This window comes from Coloeus monedula, assembly GCF_965178545.1.
Source record: "Coloeus monedula genome assembly, chromosome: 15".
In the NCBI taxonomy this organism is placed as follows: Eukaryota; Metazoa; Chordata; class Aves; order Passeriformes; family Corvidae; genus Coloeus; species Coloeus monedula.
The window spans coordinates 1,396,840-1,408,967 of NC_138795.1; the positions used below are offsets into that span (position 1 = coordinate 1,396,840).

Sequence of the window (12,128 nt, forward strand, 5' to 3'; positions counted from 1 at the left end):
ATCCCTCCATCCATCCATCCATCCTTCCCTCCCCACCCTGGCACAGCTGGCCACCCCCCACCCCCTTTACCCCCTCTCTCCATACAGGTGTCTGGCTGTCCCACAGCTCTCCCACACAGCTGAGCCATCCCTTGTGCCCTTCCCTGGGCGCGTGCAGCTCCTTCCCTGCCCTCTGCTCACGCTTCAGTAGTTTCTCTGGGAATTAACCGGGAATACGGGCAGTCCCTGCTCCTGGGCACTGCTGTGCCATGAAGCTGCCTGTTCCTCCCTGCTCCCTTCCCGAGCTCTCCCGAGAACCGTGCACGGGTCCATCGCTTCCCCCGGGCCCGGTGGGAGGCAGGGCAGCGCGCAGAGGGCACGGGGCGGTGGGGGTCCGCTCGTTCCAGCGGGGAGTTCGCCCTCCAGGCAGCGCTGCCGTTCAGGGAGAGCCCCTGGGCGCATCCGCAGCGCCCCGGCCCGCGGCGGGGCCGTGCCCGTTGCGCTCGGGCGGCAGCTGGAAGGTGAAGAAGCGGCACTGCCGCTGCTCCTGCAGCGTGCACAGCTCCAGCTGCGGGTGGCTGATCCTGCTCACGTAGCCGGGGCTGGGGGATGCCGAGGATAAAGTCCTCTGGCTGCCGCTCAGGAAGCTCCCGCTGTCTTCCAGGGAATCTTTCCTGGCGTGTTCGAAGGAGCAGCGGTTCCAGTTTCTGTAGCTGTAGGGCCACCAGCCCAGCTGCTTGCGCCGGTGGCACTGGCATCTCAGGATCTGGATAAAAGCCCTCTTGAACTCTTTGCTGGAGCAGGGGTAGATGATGGGATTCAAGCAGCTGTTGAAGTAGCCAAGCCAAAAAATCACCTTGAAGATCGTTTCAGGGGGCTTCAGAGCTGAAAACAGGGATCCTGTCCAGGGGAAACAAGCAGAGAATATCTGAGATAAGGGGTTTGTCTGCCTTTAGGAAGGGAACACGTTCATTAGATCGCTCTCAGAATCTGTGTTTTAAAACTCCTTTATGCATGTTGCTTTCAGTGTTGGTCTTTTGGTACTAAACTGTTATTTTTAAAGCTAAAAGAAGTGTTTCCCATCACAAAGTTAAAGGAGCACATCATTGATGTAGGATGAAAAAATAAGAAGCATTTCTTGTGTTTATAGGTCCACACCTGGTGCAGGAACATCTCCTGATCCCAGGGACAGACAAACCTCCCTTGCCCAGGCTGTTGCATGAGGCACACAAGGAATAAGGCTGCATCTTCTTCAAAGAGCTTTCAAAGGTCATTTTTGAAGAAAAATGTTCCCAGGCCCCTCAAAAAGAGCATTTCCAGATGCACCTTATAACTTCTAATGCATCCTCTGGCAGCTGCTGAACACCCCTCCATTTATCCAGATTATTGAGAGAGTACAAACCTCCCAAAACCTGAAGTGAATTGTGGAACTTCCCTTGTCTCAGGCATTCATAAAAATGGTGTAACCCAAACCAAGAGGTTATTTTGTGAGTACTTCCCCTTCCCTTCCCTTCCCAACCAAACAATTTCCCTGATGAGGCTGCCCAAACGAAAAGCTCACACTGGGGAATCCACTTCCTGTGCTTTTAGTGGTAATTGAGCAGATAAATTTAGCAAATGAGGCTGGAGAAAAGAATGTATAGGATATTTATGGCAAACAGGCATTGAGCTGGATCAGTTATCCATCTGGGAAAACACCTCTGTGTCTGGCTCAAGTAACCAAGGAGTGGGGATTCAGGAGAGAATTCCTCTGACAAGAACTGGAGTTAGATTTGGTGAGTTTTTCAAATGGAAGGCGACACTCCAGCCTGGCTTTTCCTCTGCAGTGGTTTTGGGTGTGCTGGGCTGTGAAAGCAGCTGAGTCAGTGGTGGCTGTCAGGACGCCGTGGAGGGGCGGGATGTGATTCTGGGCACCGTTCCCATCTCACAGCAACGCAGAGGTCGTGCCTGGGGCCTCAAAACTATGCAAGAGCACTTCCTCTGCTCCTGGGTGACAACTCTGGGGTGCCAGCACATCGTGTGTGGGGCCAGCTCTGGGCTGCTGCTGCCTCCAGGAAGGGTCCTGTGGCTCCACATCCCAGATTTTAACCTGTCAGGAGTGAACAAGTGTGGGCTGTTTTGATACCTCGATAAAATGCTAAAGCAAAGCCTCCTGGACACACTCTGAACACCAGACTGATATTTCCTGCTCTAATCTCCAATCACTTCCCCCACTGCAGCCTGATAAAGAGATTAAATATTGCCCTGTGCTGATTTAAATTGCTCTTCAAAATGCCTGGAAAATTTGCATGTGGTTCTCTCCTCAGTGATTTATTCGTGGCGGGGTGGCCAGAGGGATTTCCCTACTCCAAGTGATTGCTCTCCTGGTGTTCCACGTTGAGCAGCCTCGCTCCAAGGGGATGTGTATTGTCTGCTCACTTTTATTTCTCAGCACTAACTCTGTGATTTATGAGTCACAGCACCACAATCCTCCCTCTCACTGCACCGCTGACACCAGTGAGATTCTCAAACAGCACAAATGGAGAACAGGAAATAATTCAGAAAATCAACTTGATCAGTTTTCTCCCACAGTCCCCAGGCTTGATGGAGCTGTTGAGCTTAGAGATACACTGAGCAAGAGCAAATGTCATGGAAAGGAATTAAGAAGTATTTTATTTAGGAAGAACTAATTTCATTTAGGGTTTGACTGGTTCTTTATAACAAATGCTTCATTACAGAGAAAGTCAAGTCTCCTCAATGAAATTAGGGAACACTGTGGGAAACAATTTTAATTCTCCTCACATATTCTGCAAAATATGGAGGCAGAGCGCCACTGGGACATTAAAATTCAGAGTCCACTGGAGTCAAGGAAGTCCTTGGAACCCTTTGTAAAGGCTCATAAGGACTTTAGTGGACCTGGGAAGAGTCCTTAAAATATCAAGGTGGGCAGCAGGAAATCTGGAATGGCTTAATCATTGTACTCTTAATGAAGGAAAACTCTTCACCGAAGGAGGTTTTAATTAAACATTCATTTTTAATGCATTGTGGGTTTGATATCAATTAAGTGTAATAAATTACTCATGGAATGATCAGTTCTGCTCAGAATTTGTTACTTAGATTAGATAATATCTGGGGAGGAGTACTGTGAATTCCCTGGATTTAAGGACAAAAAGTCACTATGGACGAATTTGGGGCTGTCAGGTGCTGTTTTCTGTACCTTACAAAGGAATTGCATTTCATAATCATCCAAATCCAGTTTGGCTTAGATGAAAACACACCTAGCAGGGAGTGTGGAGTTGTTTTCCAGTTTCCTGGAACAAATCCAACGTCTGGATTTATTGCAATACAAGGGTACAACAGAGTCACATAAGGGCTTTTCTGAGTGCCACTGGATATTCCGGATGGGAAACTGGAGATCCACTGCATGGCTTTGTCATTGTGTGGAGATTAAAGAGCCACAAAATGTAAACTCCTGCTCTCTATTGAGGACAGGTTGAAAATGAAATGTTTCAAAACCTTCTTGTTTGCACACCATGAAATACAAATAGAGAATTGGTAATTAGTGATTGCAAGTTTAGAGTCAGGTAAAGGTACCTGTGGAAGGCAATCCAAGGGCCAGTCTTCATTTTGGGGCAGATTGGAGCCATCCTGACTGGAGTTAAATCTGAGCTTTTCAAGAGAAAATCCCAAGGTTTTAAAAATCGCTCTGGTGAGGGAAAGTGTTGCAAAACACCAAATCACAACAGCTGAGTTCTGAGACAGGGAAAGCTGGGAACGTCACCAGCATCAACCCCCAACTCCATCTGTCCCCCAGGAGTCAGCCTGTGCAGAAATGACCACTGCTGTGCAAGGAATCTGCTTTGTGATGGAACTTTCCCTGGCCAAAGTGATTGATCAGATTTGTGCTGTGACCAGCACGAGACTTTCCAGGCTGGGAACCTCGGTGTTCCCGCTGTGATTCCTGCAGGAGCCACAACTCCTGGAAGCTGCTGCTGTTCCAGCTGAGTTACATCCACTGTGTGCACAGCCAGTAGAATCCTCCCTGCAGGAGCAATAATCTGCCCCTGAGCAGAGCTGTTGTGAGTTTAGAATGTGCTGAAAGGATGTGGCTGCCTTTCGTTTAAGCTTTCTGCAGCCCTTCTCACCACGGGCTCAGCCAAGCCAGCATGCCAAGGTTTTAGAGCTAATTGGATTTCTAAAGCTCCTGATTTCTTCCCTTCCAGCATCCAGTGTTTGTTTACATTCCCCTGGACTTATTTAATGTAGGAAAAAAACCTCCAAACAGTAGATGTTTACAAACAGTAGATGATGAAGTGCAGAGGGTGGTTATAAAACTAAGGCTTGGTCAAACTGGGAGGCACTGCGGGGCTGCTGGAGAAGAGGGTTAGGATAACAGGGGAAACAGCTGGAAAACAGTGAAAAAAGATCTTGAGAAATAGGGAGAGCATCCAAAATAAGCGGAATAAATTTCAATAAGGAAAATGAAAGGAAAACTGGATAAATGATAAGTAACCAAGTAAGGTACAAATCTGGTGGGGTTGCAGTTGTCATTGTCCAGTGTAGTGACAGGTACATTATTAATATCATGGAATCATGGAATGCTTTGGTTTAAAGGAACCTTAAAGCTCATCCAGTGCCACCCTCTGCCATGGGCAGGGACACCTTCCACTATCCCAGGCTGCTCAGAGCTCCGAAGTGTCCTGGTTGTGAGGCATTTATGTCCCAGGCACGACAACCTACAGCAACTGCCTCATATTTCAGATGAACAAATCACTGCTATGAGAACAGCATGAACTTCATTCACAATGATTCAAATTTGAGAGCTTTTGAAAGGCTCCAAAAATAGAAACTTATCAGGAGTGGCCAAAATAAAACCAGGGCTTAAAGGAGGTACAGACAGGGATCAGATCTTTTCCTAAAGCCCAGAGCTGCTACACCTCCCTGCATTACAAGCAGTTGCAAGGCACAGCAGCTACATTTGATTTCTGAAGGGACAGTGCCTTGTATTTAATCACAGAATGACTGCCCTGGACACCACCTCCCAGCCCAGATCAGCTTTGTGACTTACACCACTGGGAGAGCTCATCTGTTTAAACTGTGCTGCCCTCACACAAACGTGATAAAACCAAGATCAGTTTTGGTCAGAATCTTGTTCAGTCTCTAAAGCTGACAGCGCATAGGGACAGAGACACAGCATTCTTGTTGTTATTATTTAGTGCAAAAGAGTCACAGGCTCCAGCAGCTCCTGACTAGACAGCCCACGAGCCAAGATTATCCTTGTTTTGCAAAGGATTAGCTGATTAAGGGGGTCTAGAAAAGCTAATCTGAGGCTGTTGACATTTCATTTATTGTACTTAGATATCTGCAATTACTGAACATGCTCTGGTGTTTTCTCTCCTCCTTGCTCCTGCCTGACAGCTGAGCCAACCTGTCTTGGCCATGGCTGGTAGCAAATAGCTCCAGCTACACCGTTACAGAGGTACTGGATGAATTCCCAGGGTAGGTTTTCTCTCTTGGCCCTCAGAGGTGGGTGGTTACTGCCTTCCAGTTTCTAGGGCCCACCTGGAAGCCCATCAGAACAGCTCTCAGCCTTGCCGTGGGTCATGCAGGAGTGTTTTAGTAAAGACAGGAAAAACCTCCCTGGCTCTTTGTTCCTGGCATTTCACCCAAAGCACCTGAGACCCTGAGCTCTGGCCTCGGTGCTTTAGGACCACCTGGATTGGTGTGACTTTACTCAGTGCTGTCCCCACGACACCGACCCGAGAGCTTCTCAGGTGTTTGCAAACCCCTCTGGCACAAGGATCTCCTGTCCAAGTGCCCTGCTAAAATCAGCATTTCCTCTGAAATTCTCCCTTCTCTCCTGCCTTTGAGATTCCCTCTCACTGCCCAGTGGCTCAGTCCTGAACGTTTTTTCCTTGGATCTCTCTGGCCACCTGACACAGGAGCTGCTGCCATCCCTGGGGCTGAAGAGTCAACACTGCTTGATTTCGTTGTACATTTTTCTGCATCGCTTTGTGTATCTGGTTCTGTAACAGTGTCCACTGTAGGATTTCCCTTTGTTCCTCTGACAAACAAACCCAAAGCCTGCAGAGGAATTACCCAGGAATTTGTGCAGTTTTCCCTACTTTGATAACGTGTCTGTTCTAAACCCCAGAAGTCAGTGAGTGACTGGTAACTGATATCCTTTGCAAAGCAAAGGCTTAAACCAGGGCTTAAGGGAGGCTGTTTCAGTAGGAAAATGAATCATCCCAAAATAATCTGGTGCTCCCCACGTGCCAAAACACTCTGTGCTGCTCAGTGAATGCCCTCAGGATGTTTAATTGTCCAGTTCCTGCTGTCTCCTGTCAACTGAACTTTGCACAAGGATTGACCTGCTAGATTGCCACATCTCATTAATTTATCTGAATTCTTTACAATTATTAACTCGAGGTCATCAGTTCTAGAGAGCTGGACTGGCCAGGGAGGGGAAGAGGAGGCAGATGAGGTGAAGATAAGCCAGGCCTAAAGCCCCGCAGAGAGCAGAGCTCAGTGGCACTGCCAGCACCAGACCTAAAGCCTGGGAGTGTTTCCCATGGAAACCAAGGGGCCTAATTTGGTATTCTCAGAGGCTGGCCTGATGTAACATAAATCTACATTCTGTACTTAAATAACATTTTATTTTAAGAATGATTTTGTGCTGGCTGACCTACAGTGTGTAGAATTTGTTATGCTATTTTTTCTTATTTTATAGAGAGGTTCCAGAAGCTTAATCCATAATGAAAGTCTCACCAGGTCCATCTTCATGCTGGAGCTCTTGGGACCTGCTCCCACTGCCAGTCCAAGAGTTTTGTTTCTCTTCAGTGGATGGACTCCAGGATTTGTGGGAGCAGGGGAAATTAGGCTCCGAACTGAGCAGTGAATACTGCTCTGATCTCCACTGGAATTCTGCAGCAGGCTGGGGAAGTGCCCTGGTTAAGTGCCTGGCGAGTTTTCCCCCTGGGAATGTCTGGGAGAAGTCTGGGAAGGCTGCTCTGATATCTCAGTTTACAGGAGTGACACTAAACCTCTCCTTATACAATCCTTCATTTTGCATTCACTTTTTAAACAAAGGCATTGGCACAAAATTGAACCCAACATTGTTTGAAGGAGGGAGTTTCAATGAGTGTTACCTTAGCTCTGCAGGGCTCTGGCCTTTAAATAAAAAGAATCTCTTTTACTCATCATCTATCAGCAATGAATATTTAATGTAGTCCTGCTGCCTAAAGAAGAATTTGTATGAAAGGGACGAAAAGAAACATTTATTTTAAAAAACCAAGATATTTACTCCTCAAAGCTGAGTCACTGAATTTATGGCCCAAGAAGTTGTCTCAAAGACATGTATGTCTTTAGTTTATTTCTTATGTTGAATCACAAATAATTTTGAGTGGCAGGATGACTTTGCTCAGCCAGGGAGCTTCTATAAATGTGTGCAGCCAGGATGTTCTGTGGCTCCACTGTTGGCTGGAAAGAACATCCAATACCCCAATTTCTCACATGAGAAATTTCTCACTCCCAGTTCTGCATCCTCAGGTGCTGAAGACAGCACAGCTCAGTGCTCCAGGCCTGACTGGGGTAATTCCTGGTGCTGAGGATTTACTGCTGCTCAGTGCCTGTGGTGTCAGGGCTGGAATTCCAGTCTGCACTGGATACAGAGCTTGCCTTGGGATTTTTGCTCTGGAAACGTTGATACAACTTCTTTTCATTTTTCTAAGCAATCTGCCTGCTTTCAGCACCACAGCTGTTCCCAGGGCATAGCTGCCACCTGATGGAATAACCTTGTGCCTGGAATATCAAACAGGGAGCTGTGGAATAAATTGAAATGCCAGGCTGGAAGAAGAAAAATAATTTTGCCGGGGAAACTCATGGAATTGCTGAGAACACCAAGGAAACTCCGCTACATCTAAGGAGGTTTGTTCAGACCTGGGGCTGTGGTGCTGCAGAGATAACATTTACCAGCTTGGCAAATGTTTTGTGGCTGGATCCACAGAATTCCAGAGCTTCTCTGCCAACACCCTCCTGCAGAGTCATGGAACTACTGAGGGAAACAGGGAGCAGAGAAATAGAAATAGAAATAGAAATAGAAATAGAAATAGAAATAGAAATAGCAATGATGCAGATGTGAGGGTGTGATTTGGGTTACTGGGGCAAACAGGAGGTGTGAGGAGGAGAAGCTGAGGAAGAAGCCTGTCCTAGCAGGAATGGGAGGTATCTCAGCTGGACAGCCCAGGAACTAATGGAGAGCTTGGAAAACATCAGCACCTTTTGGATTCTACAGTTTGCCTATCCCAGAAATCGATTTCATCCCACTGGATGCTCTTTAAAGGGCTTTTAATAGCATTTCACTGAATTTTATGTCTTCAAAACACAAAGGAAAAGATTCCTGGTATGAAGAGTGCAGTTCACAGCTCTTTAGGAATTCTTTCTCCACTGCTTTCCCCTCTGCTGCAGTTGAGAACAGCTGCACTGTGCACATCAGGAAAAGGACTTTTCCCACCTGTTCTCATGAGCAATGCTTGAGTCACGCCTGACATCTTTAATTGACTCTGCATTGCTACACAGAGATAAAAATCCAGGGGGCTGGACAGCGCTGGATCTTAAATTAAAAAAGAAAAAAATCAGGCACAAGGAATAAACCCAGCCTATTCCTAGTCGGCAAAACAAAGGGAAGATACCTACTGTGGAAACACATTTGCATATTGTATGGGATGCTACGGATACCCTCTCTCCCCCTTTTTTAGCCAGAGGGTTTCTGACAGGAACAGGATTCCAGCTGTCCCAGGGCACTGCCGAGAGCTCATCCCTGCAGCAGTGCCAAGTGTCCCCACACCGGGGGGTGGCCTGGGGTCACAGCTCCGGGCTGGGGTGGGCTGGGGTCCCCAGCACTGGGTTTGGCCCCCAGCCCTGGGTTTGGCCCCCAGCCCCTGTGCCAGCCCCTGTGCTGTGCTGGAGGCTCCAGCCTGTCCCCCACTGCTGCCCCGGCACAATTTGTGCAGGAGAAAAAAATCCTATCCTGGCAAGCAATAAATCCTCCCTCAGGTGGTTTAACAGCCACTCACTAAACCTCCCAGAGAGCCCAGGAGCTTTGAAATAACTTCTCAAAGGGAAGCTGACACTTCTCCAGGAAACCAGTTCGTGTCTCCCTTTGCTCCTGCCCTGTGCCCGTGTTTTTGCTGGGCTTCTCCACATCTGTGCTGGGTGAGGGTGTCAGTCCCTGGCTCCTGCCACCCACACACATGAGCTGCTGTGTTCACAGCTGCGTTTTCCCTTCAATAATTCAAAATCAAGGAGGGACTCTGCTTTTTCAGGGGATCACAGCCTACTGGCAACAAATCTAGTACTGCTCTGTATGGTGGAAATGTCTTGAGTCATAAAGGTTTTAAAATGCAGTATAATAAGTTAGAGATGACAAAGTTGCCCTGCAGCAGCTGAAGCAGTAAAGATTCTACTCTAAATGATATTACATGGAAATTACAGTTTTATAACACTTCACCAGGACCAGGCTGCTGAACTCAGTTTAGTTTTCTTGAACAATCTCTAAAAATATTCGCTTACCACTCAATCAGAAATGTTTTGGTTGGGTAACTAAGTAAACAAAAACACAGAACATTAATAAAGGCTTTTTCTCCCTTTTCTTTCTCCACCTCTTTCCATAATTAGGCTGCCAGATTGTCTCAGAGAAATGAATTTTGGACAGATATTTCCGAGAGCTCGGTAATTGAATATCTTGAGATACTCCCCTTCAGAGGTAGTGCTGATATTAAAAACAATCCAAGCACATTTCACACAGCTTTGGGGACACTGAGCAATGTGTTAAGGCTACATCAATGCTTCAGCAATATTTTAAAGTTGAAAGTGAATGAAGTGGCTGCCAAAAGGTCCCATGGCAGTGTCCAAAACGCCTGAACCGAGACCTGACACCAACGAGCACCTTCCTTTGGGGATCTGTGGGATCTCCGTGTCTTTGCTTTTAGGATTTGTTCAGTAACATCTGAACTCAAAACTAGAACTTACTCCGCCTCCCAAAGCTCAGGGGAGTTTTGTCCCTCACAATTAACTAAGTTCATTTCCAGTTAAGGCACCTAATAATGCCAAAATCCTACAGTGTTATATCCCAAACCTGGGGCAGTGAGCTGAACCCCCAACACTGCAGTGTTGCAGCTCTCTGGTCTTATCTAGGATTTGGGGTAAAGCATCCTATGGCAATGTTTCTAATTAAAAATCACCTAATTCAATTCAAATGAACATCATAAAGGGGGATTTAAGATATGAACCCTGGAGACATTGTCCCCTGGGGTGACACAGGCCCCGAGGACTCCAGGTGAGCAGCTTTGTGCAGCTGCACACTTCCCAAAGTTCCAGTGTGACTCTTTGCACATCAGGAGTTCCCTTCCTTTCACTCCCTTCCTTTCATCTGCTCACTGCAGCTCTCCCAACAGGATCTCCTTCTCATCCATCTGATCCCTTTCCATGAGATTCCTGTAGGATCCAACAAACCCACCCCGACCGCTGCCCTCGCAATCCCTGGTTCCCAACTCACCCAGTGGTAGCACAATGAAGAAGGGGAGCCAGCACAGGATAAACATGCCAACCACAATTCCCAACGTCTTGGCCGCCTTCTTTTCTCTGGAGAATTTTAAAAGTTTGAAAGCTAAGGAGTTCCTGGGATTGTGACCCTTGGATTTGGTGTTGTTTAGCGTGTCCTCGTGCTTGTAATGAATCCGTAAGGTCAGCTCCTTGGAATTGGACATTTCTTTCATCACCCCAGCTTCCAGGTTCCTGGTAGTCCTTTTGGCCACGATGTAGACCCGGCAGTACATCACGAGGATGACGATTAGAGGGATGTAAAAGGAGCCCAGGGAGGAGAAGAGAGCATAGAAGGGCTCCTCGGTGATCCGGCACTCCCTGTCGTCCTGCGGGGCCGGCTCCTTCCAGCCCAGCAGAGGCCCGATGGAAATCACCATGGACAGGACCCAGACACCCAGGAGAGCCAAAATCGCCCTTCTCCTCGTGACCAGCGTGGGGTACTGCAGGGAGTAACGCACCCCGATGTACCTGTCTATGGAAATCGCACACAGGCTCAAAATCGAGGCTGTGCAGCACAGCACATCCACTGCTGCCCAGATGTCACAGAAAATCCTCCCCAAAGCCCAGTAGCCAAGCACCTCCAGCGTGGCAGAGAACGGCAGGACAGTGAAACTCAGCAGCAGGTCTGCTATGGCCAGGTTAATGATGAAATAGTTCGTAGGGATTCTTAAATGTCTGTTGCAAGCCACTGAGAGAATTACCAGGATATTTCCTATGATAGCGAAGAGAATAAAGGCACCGAGGATCAGCCCCACAATGATCGCCCTGCTGGTGGCCAAGGCAGGTGAATCCAGGTTGCTTCCGGTCTCGTTGGAGTTGTTTGCAGAAAAATTGCCATAATTTAGTGCAGAGCCTTTGAAATATCCCGGTATTGATGTGTTGGATTTATCATCAAGGTGGGTATTCATCTTAAAAATCATCCTCCATAGCCAGCTGGCGTTGTGTCCCTCGCCGAGTCAGCTCAAAGTCATCTCTGGACCCGCGAAGTGGTTGCAGAGCCCCGGGCAGTGACAGGAGGAGAATTCATGTCCCCGGAGAGCCGCAGCCCCAGCTCGGGGAACCTGCCCAGCCCGGGGTCCCGGGCAGCCCGGGGCAGCCGGAGTCACCAACACGCGGCTGCTCCAGGTTCCTTCATTTCCCATGCGGAGCCGCTGGAAGCAGCAGCAGCAGCAGCAGCAGCAGGAATCCTGCCCGGAGCCGGGGGAGCTGCGCTGCTGCCGTGCCTGACACGCGGGGCGGGCTCAGCGCTGTGCCCGGAGCGGCCGCGCCGGAGGCGGAGGGACCGGGGGACAGAGGGACAGAGGGACAGAGGGACAGGGGGACAGAGGGACAGAGGGACCGGGGGACAGAGGGACAGGGGGACAGAGGGAGCGGGGGACAGAGGGACAGAGGGACAGAGGGACAGAGGGAGCGGGGAACAGAGGGACAGAGGGACAGAGGGACAGAGGGAGCGGGGGACAGAGGGACAGAGGGACAGAGGGACAGAGGGAGCGGGGAACAGAGGGACAGAGGGACAGAGGGACAGGGGGACAGAGGGACAGAGGGATGGCCCCGGGTCCCTGCGCGGC

The 12,128-nt window shown here is 48.7% G+C and overlaps 1 protein-coding gene across 1 annotated transcript; it reads right to left on the minus strand.

Annotated features, from left to right (window-relative positions):
- Positions 1 to 95: 95 nt before the first annotated feature.
- On the minus strand, positions 96 to 11,762 carry ADRA1B (adrenoceptor alpha 1B). Its single transcript, XM_082291221.1, has 2 exons — positions 10,514 to 11,762; positions 96 to 879 (listed from the first exon to the last, which is right to left on the minus strand). The coding sequence occupies exons 1-2, from the start codon at positions 11,478 to 11,480 to the stop codon at positions 419 to 421; spliced, it is 1,428 nt and encodes a 475-aa protein (XP_082147347.1). The 5' UTR covers positions 11,481 to 11,762; the 3' UTR covers positions 96 to 418.
- Positions 11,763 to 12,128: the final 366 nt, after the last annotated feature.

Bases quoted from the DNA above. Each gene is read 5' to 3' on its own strand.
- ADRA1B (XM_082291221.1), bottom strand. From the start codon at position 11,480: ATGATTTTTAAGATGAATACCCACCTTGATGATAAATCCAACACATCA. The intron at 880-10,513 runs GTGAGTTGGGAA...TCCCCTGGACAG, and splicing joins CTTCATTGTGCTACCACTGG to GATCCCTGTTTTCAGCTCTG.